The 24446-nt window shown below is 50.1% G+C and overlaps 3 protein-coding genes across 6 annotated transcripts; 1 reads left to right on the top strand and 2 right to left on the bottom strand.

The window, feature by feature from the left end:
- Window positions 1-1630: 1630 nt before the first annotated feature.
- Window positions 1631-4937, bottom strand: LOC126581207 (cytosolic endo-beta-N-acetylglucosaminidase). 3 transcript variants are annotated; one of them, XM_050244712.1, is made up of 4 exons: window positions 4849-4928; window positions 4659-4785; window positions 2172-4097; window positions 1631-2092 (listed from the first exon to the last, which is right to left on the bottom strand). In XM_050244712.1, exons 3-4 carry the CDS (start codon window positions 3758-3760, stop codon window positions 1888-1890), a joined length of 1794 nt encoding a protein of 597 aa, XP_050100669.1. In that variant the 5' UTR covers window positions 3761-4097; window positions 4659-4785; window positions 4849-4928; the 3' UTR covers window positions 1631-1887. The 3 variants fall into 3 exon arrangements, with proteins under 3 accessions (XP_050100669.1, XP_050100678.1, XP_050100686.1); XM_050244721.1 differs by having other exon boundaries at window positions 4739-4785; XM_050244729.1 differs by lacking the exon at window positions 4659-4785 and having other exon boundaries at window positions 4849-4937.
- Window positions 4938-5130: 193 nt separating this feature from the next.
- LOC126580837 (endothelial zinc finger protein induced by tumor necrosis factor alpha-like) lies at window positions 5131-7286 on the top strand. Of its 2 annotated transcripts, none has more exons than XM_050244123.1 (4): window positions 5131-5584; window positions 5667-6555; window positions 6719-6941; window positions 7030-7286. In XM_050244123.1, the coding sequence occupies exons 1-4, from the start codon at window positions 5432-5434 to the stop codon at window positions 7253-7255; spliced, it is 1491 nt and encodes a 496-aa protein (XP_050100080.1). In that variant the 5' UTR covers window positions 5131-5431; the 3' UTR covers window positions 7256-7286. The 2 variants fall into 2 exon arrangements, with proteins under 2 accessions (XP_050100080.1, XP_050100071.1); XM_050244114.1 differs by having other exon boundaries at window positions 5667-6639.
- Window positions 7287-7361: 75 nt separating this feature from the next.
- Window positions 7362-9967, bottom strand: LOC126581733 (exostosin-2). The gene is made up of 2 exons (XM_050245596.1): window positions 9265-9967; window positions 7362-9193 (listed from the first exon to the last, which is right to left on the bottom strand). Exons 1-2 carry the CDS (start codon window positions 9795-9797, stop codon window positions 7498-7500), a joined length of 2229 nt encoding a protein of 742 aa, XP_050101553.1. The 5' UTR covers window positions 9798-9967; the 3' UTR covers window positions 7362-7497.
- Between the last annotated feature and the right edge of the window lie 14479 nt (window positions 9968-24446).

The raw sequence follows: 24446 nt of genomic DNA, 5'->3' as shown, positions 1-24446 counted from the left end.
AAGAGCTGGTTGGGCTACTTTTACGCGGTTTTGTGGCGGGTTGGCGGGCGGGCCGGCCAGCCGGCCCGCCAGCCGGCCGCCGTGTCCTCTATTTAGCGGTGGACTACTCCACACACAGACAGACAGCCCCGGGTTTGGCGAGCGAGCGCCAAAACAGACGAAAGAGAAATGCGAAAAGAAAAGCAAAAGAAAAAACAAAACGCACACGGCCGGTCGGCAAGTGAATCCAAACGGGACAACGATGACAACCGGAGTGCCGAGCGGTATCACACCCGGAGTGGCACAACACACACATCCCAGGTTTCGCTTTTCTTTTCCTCTCGCCCTCGCCACACGCTCGACCCCCCGGGGGGCGGGGGTGGCCTCTATTATGGTAAGGGTTCATGTTGACATCCGGTTGCATGCCCCAGCGTCCAGCGTGTGTGTGTGTGCTCAGTCACGTGCACACTGTAGATGGTCACGGCCAATCGGAACGGAATCCGGAACAGGGCCAAAAAAAGGTTTAGCACCCGGGTCGGGTGCCCGACGTCTAGTGCACCGATGGAAGCAAGGGGGGGGGGGGGGGGGGGGAGGTAAGATGGTGTAGTTCTCTAGCTCTCTCTCCATCCCCTAATGGGACACTACCCCCCCTCAGTGACAAACCTCATCACAAGGAACGAGAGGCAGTGTCGAAGAACAACAAAAAATGTGTTTTTTTTTATAAAAAACCAATAAAAAACATCTCTACCAAATTGTATAGTTTTCCGGGTTTATAATTGAACTTTAGGTGGTTAAATAATCGATTAAATGTGCCAGAAACTAGAAAACATCTTGAAGGGGATAAGGGAGGATCAAAAAGGACCTCTTACGGATCAAATTCATCCCTTCTAATCCCTTCCCCTTTCAGATAGACAAAACATTTCATCTCTGTAACTATACTTCTTTTTTAAGAGACGTACATATTGGTTTTATTAGTGCATGCGAGACTTCTTACAGCTCGGAAGAAGGTGATCTCTGCTGCTCGTCGTGTGACCGCACCGCACCGCATCAGTATTGCCTAGACAGGGAGAGATGAATGTGAGAAAGAAAGAGAGAGAGAGAGAGAGAGAGCCTGATGTGATTTCATAATTCCAAGCAAAGGAGCACCGCGGGTGGGGTGGGCTGGGTGATGCAGGAGCAACAAGTGAATTACCCATCAATAAGATGCAACGGGAAACTGGTTCGTGGTCGCGCGCAGTTAATTATAGACTAAAAGAAACTCGGGCGGGCGAGCGGGCGGGCACGACCCTTTTTTTTGTTTCGTGTGAGGTAAGGCGCTTCGTGTAATGCCAGCCTCGCAACTCGTTATCGCGAGGCACCACCACCCAACAGCCGGGCTGTCTGGGGGGCCGTTTTGCGGAGAGAAAGAAGCTGCAATACGCGTCTCAGCCGCGTTTTTGTGGTGGGAGACAGAGAGAGAGGCGGGGGGGGGGGGGATTTTGTTTAAAAAAAATTACATTCACTCGAACCTAACTGCGCCTCGGGTAGTTTGGAGTCGTGGGTCTCGGTGGACCCTTACATAGTACATTTTTCATAGCCGTGGTGAATATATTGCCAACGTGGACCAACGCGTATCCCCCCCCCCCCCCCCCCCCCCCGGGTAGATGATTAATATTGTCGGTAGATTTATTTAACAATAAAAAAAAACACAAACTGGAAATGCTCTTTCAAAGATAAAACAAAACGGCCGCTACTTAGTTGCATCGACGGACCCCCAGCAGACGAATCGTGGATTAATATGTGGGGGGAGGTAAAGCCGCTTTGATGAAATCATCGTCGCTGATAAGCATGGCTTCGCCAGAACGTTTGCTGATCGCGGGAAATCTACTGGCCAGCCGTGGTGCTGTTCTAGCACCGTTGGCACATCCTTCACTGGGCGGTTCCGGGAAACAGAAGCATGCTCCGGTCCGGTATCTCTGCGCGGTGGTTCGGGAAGCCGGCCTGCAGATGGATGGCACCGAGCAGGGCATAGTCGACCGGTTGCGCCGTTCCCTCCTTGGACAGCTTAATGCCGATGTCGACGATCCGAACGCCCGTGTGGTTGTGCAGCAGCTCCGAGGAGAGATAGTAATACCTAACCGTAAACCGGAAGAGAGAAAATAAAATAGTACAAAATATGCGTTCGAACGCCTTTTCCGTTCCCCGATCCGTACCGGATCTCCCAGCCGTTGATGGTGTCGGCGAGCGGAAGCTGGGGTTGCGCGCCCAGCTTGAGCAGCTGCAGTGTCTGCTCCGTTCGCAGTGGTATGGCGCGCATTTCGTTCGGTCGCCGGGCCACGTGACAGTCGGGACCGGCACAGACGATCCGCAGGCAGTCGGCCCGTTCCGCCGAGTGCGCCTTCAGTACGAGCGTCAGATCAACGTCGGTCGGGTTGTTGCGTCGGAGGGCGTAGCTGACGATCAGGTCGTTGGTGCAGGCGAAATCGCACGCAAACAGCCGCTGGTCGTGCTCGTCGTTGCGCAGCTTGAGACACGAGCCACCGTCGAGCGCACCGTCGAAGTGGTGCGTCCAGTGTGCATCGACGCGCGTCTCAAACTCGACCGGTGGCGTGTAGGGGATGGTCGGCTGGAAGCTCTGTTTCGCCAGGTTGAACCAGCACTCGTGGGACTGGGTTTTGCCGAGCCGGTTGTAGAACTTGCCCGAACCGAGACAGAACGAGCTGTACAGGGGCAGCTCGGTTGGGCCCCGTACGTACAGGTGGCGCCACAGCAGGTTCCAGAACCGATCGTTCGTCTGCAGAAAGCGCACGTTCCGCTCGTCCGGCTCCAGCCGCTCCTGCTCGGCGTACGATTCCTGCGACTCGAACGTCCAGCCGGGCGCGAACAGGGCAACGGAGAAGGGCGCATTGATCACCTCCTCGAGCGTCGCGTCCGTGTTCATCTTCGCTTTCTTGCTGCGCCCGAACACGTCGATACCGAAGTACACCTGCAAGCGCCGCTCGGGATAGTTCGCCCGCACGAAGGCGTCGGTTCGCTCCATGTGCTTTCGCGACCAGGCGTAGTTTAGGAAGATGCCGTCGCAGGCCGCGAAGAAGGGCTGGTTCGCGGCGTTCACCTCGTTCTGCCAGACGAGCTGACCGTCCTTGGTGATCGCATCGTACCAGATCACCATACTGTCCGGTATCTCCTGGTGGCAGCGCTCCGTCAGCAACCGTACAAAGTCGCACAGCCGCTGCACTTTGGACGCCTCCAGGGGGCACTCGATGTTGAGTAGCCAGCCGTGGAACTGGCAGGCGCGCGCCACCTGCACCAGCGCCTCGACGACGCGGAACATGAACTCGTCCGACTGGAGCAGATCCTTCAGCAGTGACGCGTTGCCCGGCTCCACGATCACCGTGCCGATCACCTTGACGCCGTTCTTGTGCGCACAGTTGAGCCACTGCAGCGTGGGTACCGTGACGAAGTTGTGGCTGAAGTAGCAGAACACATCGATCGCCGCCCAGTTGTAGAAGCGATAGTCAACCCATTTCTCCTCGCCCTGCACACCGTTGATGTACTTGTCGTTGAGGTAGTTGCCCTTGAAGTCGTGACACAGTAGCACCTGCGGTCGTGAATCGTTCGCTACCGAGACGATCGGTCCTGGTTCGAAGTCGAGCACCTGGTAGCGCTCGCCGAGGTTACGCGACCGGGATCGCGGCGCGATTGGTTCGACCAAGTTCTTCCAGAACACCGGCAACTTCTCGAAGCCGAGCAGCTCCTGGAGGGTCCGGATCGGTTGGCAAACGTGCGTCTCCACGCTCATCCTGCACACGACTGCTGCTGTGGGTGCTGTGGGACTACTGGGCGCTACACAAGGCCTCACAACCCAAAGTTCAGATGCAGCTCATGCGCATAGATAGTCTGCGGGTTGGGGGTGGTGGTGATGGTGGCGGCTTAGTTTGTAAACGAATGCGATAGCTGACTACGGATGCAAGGGAGCTTATCGACAGGCGTAGCCACTTTCCTCCTTTTTTTTATCGCTCGGGCCAGCTGTTCAGACGCATCCGTCATGCACACACGCACACAACCCAACTGCAGGCCGTCGTGTTCCGATTTTGCGCCGCTATCGTATCGCTTCCCTTCAGCGGAGGGTGTGGAGCCTGCACGGTAGGAAAGTGGAATGTTAGAAAGAACCAGCAAGGGATGATAAATGGATGACAGATTTGTTCAATGGGGCCCCATTCGATGCAACGCAAATCCCGGGTGCACCCGGGGTGCCAGGCAGCTCCGTTGATAGGCCTCACATAAGCTTTTGCCCTTTTTCCTGTCATGCTGAAGCGGAGATAACCGCAAAAACACACAGGCGTGACTATGCAGAAGCTTTGTAGCCTAGAAACGCGGGGGCGGCTGTACTCGGGCAACGCAGATGCAATGAGCTGTGGTCAAAACGATTCCACGTGACCGCTATCAGTTTTGCCGCGGAATGCTCGATGCATTCTTCCCCCCCCCCCTTCGCAACTGCGCCTGAGCTCAAGTAGGGCTGGCTGAGTAATGATAAGGAAACTCATGAATGGATTCGGTCATCTTTGCTGTCAAGCTTGCTGCAGTTGTAGAGTGAGTTGATGTAAATGACGAAGAGAAAAATGCACGCTGGTAGCCATGCGAACCGAACAGAACGTATCGGCAGCATGATTTTCTCAAAAAAAAAAAAAAATGCTTACTGCAGCGGATCCCGTGCAAGGACACGCTGCTTCGGAATGGTCGGAATTGTTTCGAAAAATTCAAATTCAATCACACCAACCCTTGCCAACGCAACAGAACTTTCAATCACCAACGAATCAAGCCAAACTGTAAAAGAACAAAGGGGGAAAATGAAATGAAACGAGCTCAAACGGTACATTCTTAATTTACCTAAAGCAACTAAAGGAACAAAAGTGTGAATCGAACCGATCCGCAAAGATTGTAACGATCCGATCCGGCAGCACCACTCTGTTGTTATGTTGTGTTGAATGAAAACAAACAACAAGGCATACGCGCGATGACAGTTGCCCGAACGAGTTGCTGTCAACACATGTGAAAGTGTGCTACGACGTTTGTCACTGTGGGCTTGGTGTTTCGATTTTCCTAACCTCCTTGGTTATTTCGAACGCAGTGAAATTGTGAACAGGAACGTAAACGAAGAGGAAAAAATGGACGCGGCCAGCGACGCCGGACCGACAAAACGGTTTTCTATCAAAGTGGAAGTAGGAACATGCATTCCTAACTCTCGTAAGAAAAAAACAGGGCTCATCCGGATTGTAACGGAACCGGAATGGTGTCTGTTCGAATGTTTGCCAGCCAAAAAGGCAACACAGTGGTCTCTGCGCAAACGCGCCGTCCTATCGTTTCTTGCCGCACCCGCCGGACCGGTGCTCGGTGATACGGTGTACGGTCCGATGGTGTTGACACGCGCCGGAGAATCACGCCCGAGATCACGGCCCGCACTAGCAGCACGATGGATACCGTTCCGAGTAGTCGCAGTGCCATCAACGATCCCAACCAGTGCCGGCTCTGCATGCGTGTCTGCGAGGACAGCTTCCTCGAGCATATCTTCTCCGACAAGGAGTACAGCATTGCGCACCAGATATTCGAGTGTACCTCGATACGGGTACGTACGGTGGCCCAGACCGACGACTGGTAGTGCCGACTACATGCTAATCCCCTTCTTGTCTCCACACCACTATCCACAGGTCACGAAGCAGGATAACTTGACGAAGATATGTAAAAATTGTGCCTCGCTACTCTTTCTCACCACCGAGTTTCGGAATGCGTGCTTTAAAACCAACCGGCTGCTGATGGAGGACTTTGTGATCATGGAGCTGGGCGATTGGGCCTCGGACGCGAACCGGTTGCTGCTGCGCGACTGTGAAAGCTTCATCGTGCGCCATCGCGAGCAGGTGGACTACGTGTACGCCAGTATCGTGACCGATAGCGACCCGTGTCTCGATGGTACGCTCGAGCTGGACACCGAGCTCTTTGGACCGACGGAACGGGACCCGCCCGCACAGCGCAATACCGGCGACCGGGAGTTGGTCCGTAGCGGCCCGGAAGCAGTAGAGCCGCTAGTGCCCGAAGAACCCGACCCGGAAATACTGATGGAGATTTCGAAATTTCTGGAAGAGCAAGTACCGGACCCGGAACCAGCGAACTGCTACGGACACGAGCCCACTGAGACAGGATGCTTCCTTTGCCGTAGCATGAGCGAGCAAGGTAGTGCGCTGACGGAAACGCAACTCGATACCCTTCGGCTGCACAAGCTGACCGTCCCGAGTGGGGCGTTGGTTGGATGCTTTGTTTGCGAGCACTGCTGTCTGCTGCTGGATATCGTGGACAGCTTTCGGCAAATGTTCGTGATCGCGCAAAGCACGGTACGGCAGGGTGCGGTTGTGCGCGTGAAACCATCCATCGAAGGTTTACCGGGGCATGCGAAGGCACTGCTGCAGGTGATGAAACAGAAGCATGAGGCTTACACGCGACACGAGAGCACGGGCGAACCGGCGACAATGACGGACAACCGGGAGCCAGCCGATCCGTCGTCGCCGATCGAAAAGCGGCCATCCGAGCGCTCCAGCGAGCCCGGTAAGCGCGCAAAGGTTACGTGTCACATCTGTGGCAAGCAGTACGACAGCTGGCGACTGCAGACGCATCTCAACGAGCACGATAGTTAGTAGCTCTACCGGGGCTGTGTGTAGTACCGGTAGTACAGGTCACGGATTAGTAACCTTTCCTGTCTTCCCGACAGACGTTCGGCCGTACGTGTGCGACCAGGCAGGATGCACCAGTGCCTTCACCGGGCTCGTCTTTCTCAACCGGCACAAGAAGCTGTGGCACACGGATTACTACTACGCGGTGTGCGGCGTATGTGGAAAGCAATGCAAAACGCAGGGCATCTACCAGACGCACCTGTCGTACCACGAAGAACCGAAGCTACCCTGTACGATCTGTGGGAAGCTGATGCGGAATAAGTAAGTGGGCCGGCACTCGTTCATCCATGATTCGTTCCCGTGATGGTTAACGTGGTTTTTTTTTTGTTTTTGCTCTCTCCTTCCACAGGCGTGCCATCTGGAAGCACATGAAAACGCACAGTAACGATCGGAAGCACGTGTGTACGGTGTGTAACAAGCGGTTCACGATCGCCTACACACTGCGCGTGCACATGCGCATCCATACGAACGAGAAACCGTACCCGTGCGGTCAGTGCGACAAACGGTTTCAGTACAAGTGTTTGCTGAAAACGCACCACCGAAAGCACCACGAGGAGGTGCTGCGCATGGAATAAAGGTAATGCTGATAACATTAACCGAGGGAACTGAGGGAACCGGGGGGGAAGATCTCCAGTATTACAGCGCGAGCGCCGAATGAATAGGCGCGTCGAATTTATGTTCTGTGTCCCACATATACATATATGGTTTACTGTGTGTATTGGCTCTCGAAACATCTGAGTATTGCGGTGCCCTAGCAGAAGAGACTAGCAGTTGGTTGCGTTGAAAGAAAACCCCAGCCTGATGATCCGTTGCTCCGTTACAGGCTGCCGATGTCATTGAAGCGCTTCAGCTTCTCGGGGAAGTTGTCCTTGAACAGCACCGGATCGGCCCGAAACTCGACCGTGCGCAGCGGCATCGTGCCGTAGATCGCGGCGAACCGGTTAATGCAGGCCGACCGCTCGGTCATGTGGTTCAGGTCGGCCGACAGCATTTCGTTGTTGGTACACTCGGGGCACTTGAACTTTTTGCGCGGTGCCACCTTAATCGGCGGCTTGCTGGTGACGTTGCTGACGAGAAAGTTCATCGCGATATCCTCACAGTTCATGTGCTCGTCCACCCACTCCTTGATGTTGCCCGGCATCGCGTTCGTGTACAGGTAGCTCCAGTACTTGTGGTGAAAGGCGGCCCCGGTCAGCACCATCGAGATTTGGTTCGTCCACTCGGACTCGTACCGCCACCGGCCGGTCTGGTTGTCCCAGACGTGCGTCCGGCTGGGGAACCCGACGATACGGTCCGGGTACTCGCGCCACACCTCATACCCAAAGTCGAGCTCGTCCGCCGTCAGCATCACGATGTCGTCGTCGATCGTCAGTATCGCTTCGGTTTCAATCTCCTCGTACGGGTAGAACCGGTTCGACAGCTTGTTCGCCGCGGTCTGGATGATCTTGAGCGGTTTGCCGATCTTCGGGAAGAGCGATGGGTGCGGGGGCGCCTTCCGCTGGTTGTTCCACACGACCAGTATCTTCTGCAGCGACGGTACGGTCGCCAGCTTCTGGATCAGTATGTACAGGCTCTCGATGCGATCGTACGTGAGGATGACGGCGGTGAAACCCTGCGCCTTCGGGGCGATCAGTGGCAGAAAGAGTGGATTCTGCGTCGCACCCGCCTGCTCCGGCATCACGTTCCAGTGCCGGTACGTTTGACTGAGGTGCGGAAAGACGCGATCGTTCAGCTGTTCGAGTGCGGTCAGCACGATGCGCTCCAGCGACACAAAGTACCGGTCGTACACGTACCGTACGTGGGCCTGCAGCTCGCGTATCCGCTGTTCCGAGACACGCTTCAGCAGGGTCAGCACCGAGTGCAGCTGGCTCTCGTACACGCGCACCGACAGCAGCTCCCAGTCGAGGATGTTGCTGAACGGCAGCACCAGATTGTCGGCCACGATCACCGGTATGCAGCCGGTTGCCATCGCTTCGAGCAGGACCGGTTGGGCGAGCCGAACGCCCCGGGCGATAAGACAGAACACGCCCGACTCGAGAACCGCCGGGTATTCGTACTCGTTGCCCTGGGGAAAGCTACACCGGACGTCCTTCTGGTGGTTGGTGTCGAGCCGGGACGTATCACCGGTGAGGCTCATGCCATCGAGCGATTCCGCGTCCGCCTTGGTCGTTGCGCTTGGGCAACGCTGGAGCAGCAGCAGCTCGGTCGGATAGTCGTACGAGAGCTCCTGGAGGATGCGGTACTGGCGGGGAAAGATGTTCGTCTGGGACGACACGAGCAGAACGGTACGCTCCCTGCTGCTGCTGCTGCTGCTGCTATGATCCGGTTTATAGTGCTCGAGCGCTGCACTGTACATTGGTATGGGCAGATCGAAATCCGGCCGGTACGTCCAGCTATCGAAGCCGGCCCCGAGTATCATGGCACGGTCGGTATTCACGTTGAGCACCGTACTGTAGTCGGGCTTGCTACCGGCGATGAAGTTGAACAGCAGATGGTTCTCGCCATTCTCCCAGCTGCAAAGAAAGATCAGGTGGATAAGTGGGCAAGGGTCTTGGACAAGCACGAAAGGCACACGAGGACTTACTAGGGCAACGAGGCCAGCGCTTTGCCGACCAGATTCGTGTCGATGCGGTTCTGGTTGAGTGTGTCGATCGTTGGCAGGAAGAGACAGGCCTCGTTCGGGTTCGACGTGTAGTACGGACTACCGACGACGGTCTTGACGATGTGGTAGAACTCGCGCGACAGCTGGTAAGCCGGTTGCTTGCTGTCCGCGTCGACGTACTCCTTCAGCGGGTACACGTAGATGAGGATACGCTCCTGCTCACCGTCCGTACCGACCGGGGACCGTTGCCCGCACCGGTACACATTGAAGCAGTCCCAGTACGAGCAGTTCCGGTTGCGGCCCCGTGCCAGCTCCGCATCCTTGTCCAGCACCATCTGCGGGATGTCGGTCAGCTCGAGCGACAGCTGCTCGGCCGTGGCATCCTGGTGCGCACCCTGGCCAAACCAGAACGCGAGCAAGCCGAGCACCAGCAGCAGACTCACCACGACCCGATTCACGTCCAGCTTCGGTACGGTGGGCGCTTTGATAGCAGTGTACTTGATTGGTAAAGTCATCGCTAGCAGGATTCTCCCGAATGCGCACAGCTTCACATCATGTCGTAATCCTGCCGTTTACTGTTTTCGTGACTTGTTTTTTTTTGTTTTTGCGTTTCTTGTCTTTGGCACCCAGCCTAGGATGAAAGCCTAGGGTAAATATTTACCCTACCCGAGGGCGATACGCGAGTGACGCGCGAGGAATCTTAAACAGATACACATACACCCACAGCATAAAAAAAAAACCGATGCAGTATCGAGCAGCATAGGCATGCGATTCGACGCGAAGCATAAAACTGACATTCGAGCAGGGACTCGATATGGGAAACAACCGATTAAGCACCCCGACCAACTGCGCGGACTGCGGTGAACGCGAAAAGGGTTTGTGGAACGGACGCAGATTTATAACATGCATGTATGCAACTTCGCTTCACCTCCTTTCTATTCCCTCTTTTTATTTTTATTTCTAATTTAATTTTTATTTTTCCTAAAAACCTCACAATTGCTGGAAAATCATAAAATCGATGTTATGTTTTATGTTTTCGAACCCCATTATTGCTGGGAGGTACATTCCAAAGGGCAGTAAAAAAGGGCTAATAATTAGCAATAGGTGAACAATTGGTCTTTGCACAGTGATCGTGTTTGATACACGGTTAGCTCGCGCCAAACGCCGGCAAGTGGTGGTTGTTTCACTGTTCGACATGTGGTGACACTTTTTGAATCGTTCAACGATTCTTAGCTGAAAATGATTTCTATTGTCTCACGTGGAAGCATCCCAGCAGCAGTTTTTCGGGACTTTGATCAAAAGTTATAAGACTACTCTCCTGCTTACATTGTATACGAGGCTGATGCGTAACTAATGTGACCAGGAACTAATTATCAACTCCATTGGTAGTTGAAGATTTCCTAAAAACTTCCTCCCTTAGGCACCATCTAGGGAATAGCCGCGGGATTCGTGGCACCAAAAACATCTTGAAACATTTTAAGACCGGCGGAACAGCAAAGAGAGGCTTGCTCCGAGGGTATGCTTTCTTTTTAATGGTTTATTGCCAGCACGTGTGTTCAATTGTGACCGCTACTTGTGCTTAATTCGTTTGATCAAGAAATGTTTCCCATTTTCGTACGAAAGTCGATAAAAAGAATACGTTCCAGTGCAAACCGGATTGCATTTGAACAAGATGCAACAAAACTATCGGCACTAATGTTGGCAACATTAAAATGCTGCTACTTTACGATATTTTGCTCCAACTGAGCTGCCCATTTTGTAGGTCACGCTAAAAAATTATCTCTGTGCGGTGACTCAAGAAAGCAGATATGAACCTACCGAACTGGGGAACAACAGAGAAAAGGGGGGAGAGCGGCGCACAATCGATTTCTTTTCGAGTCGCCTTTTTCTTTTTTAAACATATCTAATGAGGGACGAGCCGTGTGTTTATTAACGAGTAATACAAAGAAGTGGGGTAGGACAAACCGGAAATTTACACAATAACTCTCGATTCTAATCCAGTTCAGATTCAGCTAAATTTTCTTCAAAACAAAAAGGCTTCCGATCCATCTTCAACAATAAGCTGGCACGCTGGTGGAATAAACCTTGTGCCTAAACTGAACGATGCTAAAATTTCGTTGCTATTAAAACCCTGTATGCTTACCTTGAGTTAACAGTTGTGTGATTGCAGCGAAATTAGGGCAACCAAAAATTAAAACAAAAGCACTCGATGAAACGCGATAATGCGACAAAGCGTTCTACTAAACCACTAGGACCTTGTTGACGATATGCTTGATTGCGTCTCTTATTTATTGCAAATATTGCAACCAACAGGAGACAAGTTCATCACCTTTGTAAACATTTGCTCTAGCCGATTGTTGAGATGGAGTTAAACGTTAAATGGTTGCATCAATCTATTTTTAACCCCATTAGAGTCATCCACCATCAATTATTCGACTGTTCGGAGATGGTGGTACGACTTTGCTAGTGCTCTAGCCCTAGTTATCGCTAAATGCATGGCGTATCGCCACATTTATCGTGCATCAGTTTGGGCAGAATAAGCTACTGTATTGGTTTTTTTTTTCGAAATTCTGTATTTTTCTCCTAAATTTTTTCTCACAAATTTTTCTGAAGCTCGTTCTGCGAGTAGGCGGAGTAGCGGTCGGAACGGTTGCCTTTAGTTCTGTCCCGATCTATCGAGGGTAAAATATTTCTCCTGGTATTTGCATAATACAAAATTTAACTCTGTTCACCAGCAACATTTAACATGCAAAAATCTGCATCGTATATACAAACTATTTTAAACATACGGCTCGTCCGTCCTCATATACGTTTTAAAAAAAATATATACAAACTATTTCAAGTTACGCATTTCACCAAACATGTGAGTTCGTATGATCCTTTGTCCTGATACAGGGTCCTGTGGGTAAAAAAAGCTCAATCAATTTGAGAACGTTACTATTTCTCCACAAAACGAAAAACATTTTATACCGAACGGAATAGTTGTTTATTGTTTATTGTTTATTGTTTATTAAGTATAATTACTCAACTGACGCAGTTGAATTGCATTGTAGAGATTGTGCCAGAAGTGGATCATTTTTTCCATCGGCACCGATCACTCGGCCATGGGCGGAGGAATCCTACTGCGAGTCACATGGCAGGATGCAAAACAATTGATTTCCAACTGTTTAACTATACGTATACCGCTACACTACCGATGGATACCGATTTTGTGGCCTTCTCTTGTGTGTGTTTTTGGGAACTGTGCTGCTTGTGTGCTGCCAAGAAAGACAAAGCTGCTCCTAGAGCTCCCCCCCCCCCCCCCCCGGTCCCCCTCCAACAAAAAGGTGACACCACCACCCCTTTTGCCCGTTGGGCAAAAGGGAAAATAGGGCGAAAGCCCCGCGCGTGTTTCGCACGCTCCCCGGGCCACTGTGGGCGCCGCCGAAAGTTTGTAATTGTTCCGTGGCACGTGGGACACGGAGCGCGTTGAAGCGGGAGTGGCCCGGGGGAGGGGGGGGGGGCGGGGGTGGGCTGACAAATTCATAATTCGAACACGGCGAACAGCGAACTCGAAGCAAGCAAGAAGCACTTTCAAGCATTCACCATGACACAAGCAGCTCCTCTAACCTCACCCACCCTCCCACCCTCATCCCTTTCAGAAACAAAACCAGTGGAGCCGAATGGTTTGAACAGGGCCCCCAACCCCCCCCCCCCCCCCACTCCCCCGTGAAACCTCCCACGCTCCTGCTGAGCGGGGTGGGTGGGGGGGGGGGGGGGTGGATGTGCTGGGGTGGCGGGGTGTTGGTAAGCCATATTTTAAATTTATTAAACTTTGATCTACTCGCCTGGTTTTGTGCCAAACCGTTGGGGTTTGGGGGGGGGGGGGGGCGGGGGGAGGGGAAGGGGGTGGCAAGGGGCAACAAAACGGGCGGGAAACGAAAGAAAGAAGCGGCGCAGAAGCGGGCTTGCGGGCCGGCGGGGGGGCGGGTGGAGTGTGTAGTGCTGTGGAGAGACAGGTAGGAATGCACCACCTCCTCTCCCCTCTTCCCATCACCCTGTTTCCCTTCCCAAAAAAAGGCATCTTCGAGTCGGCACAACGTACATCGGCATTATGTACTTGTCGCACGTTCATGCCATGTGCACATTGCACGGTATGTACAATGCACCGCTAGGGCGGGGGGGGGGGGGGGGGGGTGAAGGAGGAAGAGGAAAATTGCATTTACCAGGCGACCGATACCGAGACAACCGGTAGTAACCGGTAGATACTATGTACTGCAGTGAAGTTGTTGTGTGCACACCAAAAAGGACGATGCACAATGTAAACCCCCCCCCCCCCCCCACCCCCCCCCTGTTTTACTCCTCCCTATTCTCCTGCTCCTCCTTATTTCTACCTCTCCAGAGAAACCCCCCGATAGCGGATCGGGCCTTTCCCTATTCCCTACGGGGAGGGACTGCGAATAGTGTGCCCTAGCGCTCCATTCTCGGCCCTGATTCGCGACCGAGCGCCGCCAATTTCACATACCCGTGGTGCGCATGTGCGGGCGAACCATCGAATCACGGCACGGGGGGACCGAATCGAAACGGACCAACCGCATCCGTTCGGTTTGCTCTCGGGGAAGGGGGGGGGGGGGGGGGATGGTGGTCGTCCGTTCGGTAGAGCCACTAAATTGGGGTGTAGCCTGTTGTCCGTTGGTTGCGATCCCGATATCATTTTTGTATGTGTACATATACATGTAAATATATTTATATATATATATATATATGACAGTGCACATAAATGCAGACAACGGTCGTCCGTCGTTGGTTTACGCAGCGTTCGGACCATCGACCACCGAGCGGGCCCGGCCGCAAGGCCGCGTTTAAGTGCCGAGCGAGAGGAGGAGCTACCGGCGAAAACTGGCCGACCGACCGACCGACCGACCGACCAGTGTAAAAGCCAGCCGGGCCCCGATCGAGAATCGAGCTACTACCACACGAGAATGCAATGCTTGAGGAATTTTCCGGAACTTTCCCGGGGTGGTGAACTATTTCTTGGACCCCCGTTTTACATGCACCACAAGGGGTGCAGGATTGGTTTTGGGGTGGGCAAAACCGTTGGCAAAAAACACGGATGGTGGATAAAAGGAAAAAAAAAAATCGGACCGGATTGGGATTGTGATCGCCAGTAAGCGCCAAGCGCCGCTGCGCCCTCTGCCACAAGCAACAAACGAAACGAGTACGCTGGGGCGGGTTTGAACGAGGTGCGAAACACTCCATTCAAGCGGCCATTTTAAGATTTTGGATGCTTAATTTCTGAGACATCCGTTGGCTGTCTTCGATCACACTTTTTCTGTGTCGAATTCCTGCCCGGTGCTGCACGGTGATGAGAGAGAGAGAGAGAGAGAGAGAGAGAGAGTCCCAACGCTTCACTCGACTTCGGGGTCTATCCACTGTACGTAGAGGGGCCAAAAATAATTCACAAACACGCGACAAACGGGTAAAACAATCGGAGCAGCATCGTGTGGTATTTTGTTCGCTTATGGCGGATTGGTAGTTGCTGCTTTTTTTCCCTCTCGACGGACCCTTCCTCTCGCGGGTCCTTGCAACATTACGGGACAGAAAAAAGACGTTTCTTTTTGAGAGAGTTTTTTTTTCTTCTTTACTGACAAAACGACAAAAAGACGACAGTATGGGGTTTGTTCGCTGTTCGCTTTATTACACTATACTGCTACGCAAGAATATTGTGGGTCGCATTGTGGGGGAAAATGTATTCGGAAATAGCAGCCTTGGTATAGCAGGCTCCAGGGAGGCATTTTTGTAAAATGGTGTACACATTTCACGGTATCCATTGTTGCTTTTCATACATTCGTTTCATTTCCCGTGATATTCACCTGTTCGATGAATAATTGTAATCCATTCGAGGTTTAAAAGTTGGCAGCATTTTTTTGTTTCATAAGTGGTGCTGAGTTTTGTTACAATCATTTTAACAACAAATATTGATAATTTCTTTTAAACACTGGTGGCACAGTGTCCGTTAGCAGATTTACTATTCAAAACTCCTTAACGATCGGCTCAGCTGCCCGTCGACTTTGTAAATGTAGTGATGCCAGGCACACCGTTGCCCAAAAGTTGCCTTTTAATTATTTGCAATAGTTTTATGTTACATTTTATCTTAAAATGCATTTGAAAATACGCAAAGGCATACGTGAGTCAGGCGCATCTTTCAATTTCGAAGCTTTGGGTTTCTCAAAACCAACGTTTGCCAAGGCGATGGTTGATCGCAGCATCAATGTTATGGAAATGATCGATGTAAAAAAATTGTGAACGTTATCTTCCCGGTACTTTCTAGATACACCCGTCAAGTTTTCCTATCTCAGATTTACTGATACTTTTGTTCAGGTAACTATCTAAAACTCAATCAAACAGCCCATCCTTATGTATGTTAAAAAAAGTTATCTTAATTATTTTTTTAAATGATAAATCATAAAACAAAATTACTTGTCCAGCTGTTGATGCTGTTGCATTTTGGATGCTAAAAAGGGGAGAAAAACTGCATGTCTACGAAATAAACTAAACCAATGTCGAGTAAGGAAAATAAATAAACACAATCCATCTAGCAAAAAAAAAAAAATCATCATCTATCAAAAGAACATCTGTACATCTGTACATCCTAAACACGCTCTCTTCATATATACATATATACATTCTTGACATCTCCCATTAACGTTCAGCATTAATCTACACGATGAAAACAGAATAATGTGCATTTTTGCAGCTTTTTCTCCCTGGAGTTGTTGCCCTGGCTGTATCCGTTTCCTTAAAATTACATCCCAACATTTTTGCGCTCTTAATAAGTTCCAGATTAACACGACAATCACAGCAAAGGTTATTGGTTTAAGCGCAAAAAGGAACACAAAAAGGAGTATATCTTTTGCTTAAACTAACGCCATATCCTCCTTGAACGCTCGCTCACTAAGCATCCGGTAGGAAATGCGTTTCATCAATGTCTTGCATCACAGTTAGCATTAGTAGCCGTATATGCGGCCTCTATCAATTCCTGATTGCGTCTCGGACCTGGAGATCTCGGAGGTCAATCGGAAAGTGTGGTGTTGACTGACTGACTGACCGGGTGATACGCTTTTGCGTAAATGCAATTTCAGCTCAGCGGAGTGTCTTAACCGAATAGATTCGGGCGTTGTACGAATGTAGTAAGTAGTTGTGGATTTTTCTGTGTGGAGAGCTGAAAAAAAAAATGGTTGAATTTTGGTTTGATGTTTGAAAACGACGATTCTAGAGCGAATAAAAATCTACGTCTAGCATCCTCTGATCGAGCCGGGATGGAGCAGAAAAGGGACTGTTACATATCGGTTCGCATCTTTTTACAGACGTCCGGTGGCACAGGCACTTACGATCAAAATGGATACAAAAATGGCCGCTTCGATCGCCGGATTGCAGCCTTTTCAGTGCTCTTCAATCTACGATCTATAAGCTTTCTTCTTTGAATTACGAAAAAAAAAAAATAATAACATGAGTTTGGCATAAAAACACCGCGTCTAGAAGCTCTGTTGCCTGCCGTCCTGCTGATGCTGAGCTGCACCATCATTTGTTATGTTATTCGTGATCATGAGCAGCGCATGAGAGGCCAGGTGGACTCACCGCGGTGCACTGACACGCGCACCATCACCACAGTCCGGTTGCGAGCGACGCCCGCACGCAGTGGCAGAGAGCTATAGCTGGTGGTTAAATGGAGAGTGAGCGAGCGTGAGCGAGCGTGAGCATGAGATCCCGACCGTACCATCGTTGGGTGTATGTGTGGGTGTGTATGTGTGCATCGTACCCTTCTTCCGGGCCCTACCACACCATCCCCTCGACCCGTACACCTACTCTACCATCGATCGGACCGTTCGTTCGAGCATCCGTTCGAAAAAAAAAAAATTAGGAAAAAAAACACACACAATCACTGCACCCATTCACACGCACCCACACACCCACACAAACACACACACACACAGGCAGACATTTACGTATTAATTTTTATTACTATACCTATATAAACAGCATATAGCAGGCTTATTAAGCTTTTACACAACCGAGCAAGCCCGGGATATGGCGATGGGTAGTGAAGGAAATTTCCTACCCCACTATTTGTTAATTGTTAATAAACATACGGCTCGTCCGTCCTTATATATGTTAAAAAAAAAAACCTATATAAACATGTTCATATACATAAATATGTGTAACACGTACGGGAAACCAAGATATTTTGCGCACACGCACACATGAATACCAAAAGATACACGTATGCTTGGTGTACAAGGATACACAAACATCTCCGTGCGCGCACGGTCGGTCGGTTGGTCGGTTGGTTCGTTGGTGCGGCCTCACGCCGAAATCCATTGTCAAGGTCATGTCTGACCTAGTTCCCGAAGTGAGGGTGTCTGTCGTCGCCACGCCGAGCCGAGCCGGTTGGGTGGAGAAGCCTGGTGGCTGGTGGCCGGCGTCGTCCGCCACCGTCGGCGGCGTCGCTGGGACTGGCGCAATGACGCAATGCATCAATAGGTGTGTGTGTGTGTGTGCTTGTGTGTGCGTGAGTGTGTGTGTGTGTTGGCCCCTAGGACACCGGACGCCGAGGACGAGTTCGGCTGTGCCGGCCTGTGCCAAGCACGCCAGCCATTTCCTAGCAACCTAGCAGTGCAGCTGCATTCGCGGGAATTCGGCGAATTTCGTGCGGCGGCGGCGGTGGCGGCGGCGGTGGCGGCGGCTACGTGCGCGACTTCGGTCCGAGGTCCGAGAGTGCCGTGCGATTTCCCCTTCAACTCTCGGCCACGTTTGGCACTCGTGGTTGTATTGGTGCGTTGAGACGTACATCGAATCGCTTGTCGTGAGCGCTGACGGCACGCGGGTGTCCTTGTGTACTGTTTGCGCACGCGATGGCCCCCTTTTTGACTCATCGGGTTTCGCTGTCAGGATATCGAGCTGAGGTGCTCGCACGGGTGTCACGCTTCGCCACTGCTTCGGCGACACTCCACTTGCCGTGGGTACCGAGTTTCGGTTTCCGAGTTTTCGGACAGAGTCGGTACGGGGAGAGTCACTGTTCCGTTCCAGTGTGAGCCAGTGAGTGCCGCTCGCTACTACTAGTGGTAGGAAGCATATGGCATGCTGCCAGCTTTTCCTGATTCGGGGCTGTCCAATGAGTCGCGTGGCGTTAATGCTGCACTAAGCACGAATCCGGCTTATTTGGTAACTTGTAACATGACGGTTAAGGGTGCCAAAGGGTTACTAATTGCACGTATACGTACGCTTGTGTCTTGCTGAACAATCAGTGCTGACTGTGCACCCAGACCGGTATGCTATGCCGATCGCTACAGTGTAAAGATGAATGCAAATACAGAGAAAGAGAGGAAAAGAGCGAGAACAAAAAGAGAGAGAGAGAGAGAGAGATAAAGAGAGCACCGAGGACCACTCGCACGCACAGGAGTGCCCTAAAAGTGGTTTCGTTTTGTCGAGTGCGCGGCGTGAGCCCCTGCCGCGATGTGGGTTAGTGCACTCGCCACAGGATGTAGTGGCCGTCGGCGTTCGCCTTCTGTGTATCAGGAAGGAGAGCTGTATACACAAGGCTATATACCTGAGTGGGTGGGTGGGCGGGCACCTGGTACATAGCGCTAGTAGCGGGAGGCCTTTTATCTACCACTGAGCGGTTTTCGGAACGATGTTCTGTAATTGCGAAAGGATTTCAATCAGAGCAAAAGATAGTAAATCCAAAAACAATACATAGCACATGACGAGTGACAAAGAGAAGCAAACTCCTTTTTTGGTAGGGAATTTGCAGCAGTAGCAGCACTAGTGTCTGCAAAATTGCCGGCTCAGCAAAATAATCAAACGGCACTGTAGGGCGAACTAACTATAACACATTTACACCGTTTTCACGCGCATGCTGTAATTTTTGGCGCATCGGAAAAGCTTCCTCATTTGTTTAAAAAAAAAAAAAAGAAGCCCCCACGCTACTCACTGTGCCTTTGTTTGAAGGTACTCTCCTTCACCCAGTCGAGTTGAGGGTATGCGCCAGGAGGATGATAGGGGCAAAGGTTGATAGGCTGAGACTCTGGCAGGTTCCACCGCAAACCACGATTCCAGAAGCATCGATGCACGCTTTTACGGTGCTCTTGCTCTTGCTGGGTTTTCTTCTGCGTAAGACAGTATATGCGTCTATCTGCCATGGTAGCTTTGTACGCAGAATGCTTTAACGTTCTTTGTTTCTGAATTCAAGGACCTACACCACAGGGACCCAAATCATACCGATAAATTATGATACTCTCCTCTTCGTAGTTTGGAGGTTTTTTTGTGTTTTCAATCGATTCTGAATTTTTGTTTTCGAACTCCGTTCCGTTTGGTTAGTAATTCTAGCGAAATAGATTTATTTCTTTCGGTAACCCTAACATTTTACGGGCAGGTTACGTGGCCAGGTAATATTGTGAATGTGTGGCAATTGTTGGTTTGTTTTTTTTTTTGTTATTTTATTTGGTTAACCACGCGGCCTTATAACAGAAACTATAAATCTGTCGGTTTTTTTTACTCTTTTTCACGCAAGCAAAAAATTCCCGACTCTGCAACACGACAATCACAACTGGCAACACCATACTTAGGTGCTAGATAATGAGGAAAATCTAATTGTGAACCCATTACAAAATAATCTCAAAGCATGTTAAGAATGACTAAAAATTAAGTCAATAAAACACACTACTACTACTACTACTACTACTACAATAAGAAACTACAAACCTAATATAGTGTAACCTGACAAGTTTTAGCCAGTGATTGCAGCTTTAGCTAAGAACAGATCTAAATGTATCTCCAAAGCTATCCCTATACCAGCATTTCGCACTAGTTTCACTCTAACTATCAACAGGAATGAAAGATTATCAAAGTGATCAATTAATTTTATAAAACCGAGGAAAAATTAACAGTCGGAAAATGATGAAAAATCCAGCCTTTCAAGAAACCTAGTGAAGAGAAAAAACAAAAAAACAACAACGGTAAACCTATTATTTAGACCAGGCCAAACAAAACTGCTGCCAAAGCACACCACGAACACTCGTGCCACCGTGCGGGCGACAAATTACAAAAGTAGTAGTATAAAAATGACGTAAACTAGTGTAGGTGAAGTGTGTTAGAGTATATTATAAGTTGGATCGGGCGCATGATTAAATAGTGCTTCCAAATGGTACCAACGGTTTTACACATGTACCTTTATACTGTATTCCACCCAGCCCAGTGGGTATATAATCGGCGGAATCGGCGCATGTACTACAACATAAAACCTGTCGCGAAACTCTCTCGACTCGCCGAATTGGAAATGTATTTAGTGCGCGAGCTGCAACGGTTGGGGAAGGGGGGGGGGGGGGAGGGGATGGGGGGAGAGGGAGGTTGGTGTGGACTTCCAACGCAGAATTTTGCGTCCAAAAAGCCACCCCTGTTTTTGAGAGGGTTGGCGAGGGGGGGGGGGGGCGGGTTTGCATGGATCGAGATCGAGTGCTACGGCTGGTGCCGTAACTATGTGCCATCCGTCGAAAGCCACATTCCGATTCCATCGCCCGCTCGCCCCGTCGCCCCCGACAAACAGCGAGCGAACGCTCACACCCCCCCCCCCCCCCCCACCCTTTGATGATATACCGACCACTGTGTCGGTTAGTGTAAATGTACTGGACTGGCACTTCGGCCGGCGCTGCACTCCGATTGGGTGATCGCTGGCTGGCTGGCTGGCTGGCTGGACAAAGGACAAAGGATCACCGTGCTGCCGGGCTATGTGTACCCATGTACCACATCGACTGCTATATATTTACAACCCCTCTCTGCTATGTACGGCCCGACCCGGCCCGGCAGGACGAATCGTCCGTCGAACGTTCGGCAGCCCTTTATGTATGTTCGGCAACGGGAACCGAATGTACGCCGAGTTGCACGATGGCACGATGGCACGATGGCACCACAACGGGACACCTCATTTACATGTAATGCCAGCGTGGTATGCAGCTGTGTACTATGGCTGGCGCGTTATGTGCGGCTTCCAGTGGACATTCCCGAGCCGGAACACGGACGGACATGTACAGCCAAACGCACGCACGCACGCACGCACGCACGCACGGTCGTCACGATGCTGTCGTTGAAATCCTTTGTTCCCGTGTGCCACTGACCGACCATAGTCCTGCCATGTACCATCGATTGGTGGTGTATGCGTGTACATGGCCGTGGACATCCGTTATTTACTGCTTGGTTGCAGGTTGGCATTACATGGATCCCGGTCCATCGCGGCTCCATTGGATCCTTTCGGATCCTTTCGGGTTTTCCGCTTCGCGCTTATGTTCCGCGCGGTTTGCTGCTGCTGCTGCTGGTGCTGGTGAGCAACAGCAACCAGCTATAAATTTCCTTTACCTGCCAGGAAGGAAGGAATCGTCAACCGCACTCTTCCATTGGCCATTCTCTTGCTCTGTCTCTCATCAGTACATAAAATGCTTGCCCTGTAGGTATAATGCACCCGCTTAAGAAACGCTTAATTATATACCATGTGGAGTTAATGTTGCAGCAGCAGCAGCAGTGGATGCTGGATGCGGATTCATCACCCCCCCCCCCCCCCCGGTTTGCTGCCCTGCCTGGATGGATGCTTTGCTTTGAATCGCTCCAAAAACAGGATATATGCAACGAGTACATCGGGCCGATAGCTTCGTTTATGTTGCGCACACCACCAACCTATGTTAACTGCCGGACCTTGTGTGCGATGCCGTGCTCTTTGTTCGCTTCGCGTGCAGCTTCGCTACATAAATTGGGTGGCCGCGCTGCAGTTTGTAAGCATTGAGCATCATTTGCAGCGAGACACACACACACACAGGAAGGGGCAGGATTTGCGATCCTGCAGCTTCCCTATGTAACGCGTTCCGGCCGAGCCCGAACGCGGGTGGTGATTTATTTCGGTGCCGATGGGGCGAGTAGTGTACGTGGGAGGGGTCTGTATTGTGTGCCGGGCCAGCTTTATGTTCAAACCAAACCCCCCCCCCCCCCAACACCCACCATGAAAAGTTCTTGGAGAATTTTCCGAGGCTTTTCCGATTCCTCTTCCTCCGCTTTCCGCTTCGGGCAGGTAACTACCTTCTGCTCGTGCTGCTGCTTTTCCTGCTTGGGGTTTGTTTTTTTTTTGTCGCTGAGCAGGATGGGGGTTCATATGGGTTTCAATTTTCTTCTTTGTTTGCGTTTTTTTTTTTTTTATCAACAATGTGATAGCGGTTATCCGTGAGGTTTAAAATGAGGAAATGGTGGCGAAGGGAAGGGATTAAGCAAGGAGTGAACCCTTCCGGTGCACCGGTGTAAGACCTTCTTTGTATTTCGGTTGGAGTAGGCTACGCTCGATTTCGCTCGATGGCTTATTTTTTGATGATTTGTTTTTAAATGAAAAATCCATTCAATTTTCTTTCTACAAGGGACTGTCATATTAAACAACAAGCTTTCAACAATATTTTTGTAGTTGTAGTTTTGGGAAAGATTTTGATGAAAAAATTCGAACAGCGCATCCATTTTAGAATGGTGTGTCTGCAAAAAATGTAGTTTTCTTTGTTTCCGGTGCCCGGTCGTGGGCCATCAGAAATATGCAAATTAAAAACTCTTTTCATAGGGCATAAGTTTATCCAGGTAGTGCCGTTTGGTTTTGTGTTGAATTTCAGATTTTTGGCAGATTTTTTAAGTCGAAGAAGTGATGATTTTTGCGAGTCTACCCTTCTACCCTGGCAGATCTTTTTTCATTCGTTTTTCGTTCGAGATTTTCATTCGTTAATTACACAAGTTCTATTAATTGTAGTGTCTTGGCCTTTCGGGTCACACTATCGTTTATGAAAAAGTTCATAGAATATGCGAAAAACGGACATTTTGAAAAACAAAATTGTCTGGACGCAGATGCTGTATTTGAAGCAATTTTTCTACCTGTAGGTGCCACATAATTTATTTCTCTCTTTTCCATATGTGTTCTCTTTTCCAACAATATGAAAAGCCAAAAATGTGGCCTAAAAGTTGTCTATTTGTGAAAAACAAAAACACAGCTTTGTTCCTCCCTTTTCTCGCCACACAACCAGTGCCGGAAACTTGTATGCGAATCCGTGCGGCTGCACCACACTAACCTTGCGTCGCAAAATCATGCTCGTTTTACAGCCATTATTCTATGCACATTATGCCATTATGACAAATGATTCTTGTACAGCAATTATTACCTGTTATGCTTGTACATCCGTTGATGCGAGGGTTTAAAAAACCATGATTTAAATTGTTATTTAAAAAAAAAAGTATGATCACATTTTATGAAAACGCCAACGGGGCTACCTGGCAAATAGTGTACATATGAATTAATCAAAATTTCAAATCTATTCAAAATCTATCAAAATTGGTCCTGTAGTTTTTTATGCTACCGGATGGGCACTGACTTTGCAAACGTTGGTTTTTGGGATGAGTGGAAAATGTTGCATGAAGCGCGAATTTTCAACAATCCATATCTCGATCAGTTTTACTTCTATAGATCCAAACATTTTACACAAATTGTTTGAAATGATCAGCATTCAGGGAAAAATGTAAAAAATAAATGTGAAGAAAAACCAAGTTATAGAGTAGAGTGCAGCTATGATTCCGGACGCTACCGGAATCGAGTTCAGTCTTGACTTGAGGGAGGGTAAGTACGGCGCATGCAGTGACTGTTCTTCTGCTTTGATCTAGCATTCGCCGTACATATTGATTGTTTTGTTTTAGCTTCCGCTGTCGTTTTCGCGGTCCACCTGCTCATGGACCTCTGGAGCAATGAATAATTGTAGGTCAGTGGCCACCTTTTCCCTCTTCTCCGGGTTCCTTCAACGGAGCTGTGTAATGAAATGTACGCGATTCATTCAATACTTGGGTCTAAGCCGTTTGCGCTTCTTCTACATTTAAGAGTTAAACATTTTAGTTAACGTTTTTCTGCTTGGACATGGTATTTATTGACCGTGCAAATGATCAGCAAATAGCTGCAACACCCAACAAAACTCATTGTTTAATAGAGCCAAGATCAGAATTCATAAATACCACAAACAGTTCAACATTGACCGTGAGAAGTTTATCGATAACATGATACCTGATTGAAAGGCCTCAAGGCAAAATCATTATTGACCTGTGGCTCAATGACTGTGGCAGTTGGTGTGACA

Source organism: Anopheles aquasalis, chromosome X, assembly GCF_943734665.1.
Source record: "Anopheles aquasalis chromosome X, idAnoAquaMG_Q_19, whole genome shotgun sequence".
Lineage (NCBI taxonomy): Eukaryota > Metazoa > Arthropoda > Insecta > Diptera > Culicidae > Anopheles > Anopheles aquasalis.
The sequence above is the reverse complement of the archived record's forward strand: the minus strand, read 5'-3'. Positions and strand labels throughout refer to the sequence as shown.

Bases quoted from the DNA above. Each gene is read 5' to 3' on its own strand.
- LOC126581207 (XM_050244729.1), bottom strand. From the start codon at position 3,760: ATGAGCGTGGAGACGCACGTTTGCCAACCGATCCGGACCCTCCAGGAG. The intron at 2,093-2,171 runs GTACGGATCGGG...GTTTACGGTTAG, and splicing joins ATCAACGGCTGGGAGATCCG to GTATTACTATCTCTCCTCGG.
- LOC126581733 (XM_050245596.1), bottom strand. From the start codon at position 9,797: ATGACTTTACCAATCAAGTACACTGCTATCAAAGCGCCCACCGTACCG. The intron at 9,194-9,264 runs GTAAGTCCTCGT...CTTTCTTTGCAG, and splicing joins GCGCTGGCCTCGTTGCCCTA to CTGGGAGAATGGCGAGAACC.
- LOC126580837 (XM_050244114.1), top strand. From the start codon at position 5,432: ATGGATACCGTTCCGAGTAGTCGCAGTGCCATCAACGATCCCAACCAG. The intron at 5,585-5,666 runs GTACGTACGGTG...CACTATCCACAG, and splicing joins TCGAGTGTACCTCGATACGG to GTCACGAAGCAGGATAACTT. The intron at 6,640-6,718 runs GTTAGTAGCTCT...TCTTCCCGACAG, and splicing joins GCATCTCAACGAGCACGATA to ACGTTCGGCCGTACGTGTGC.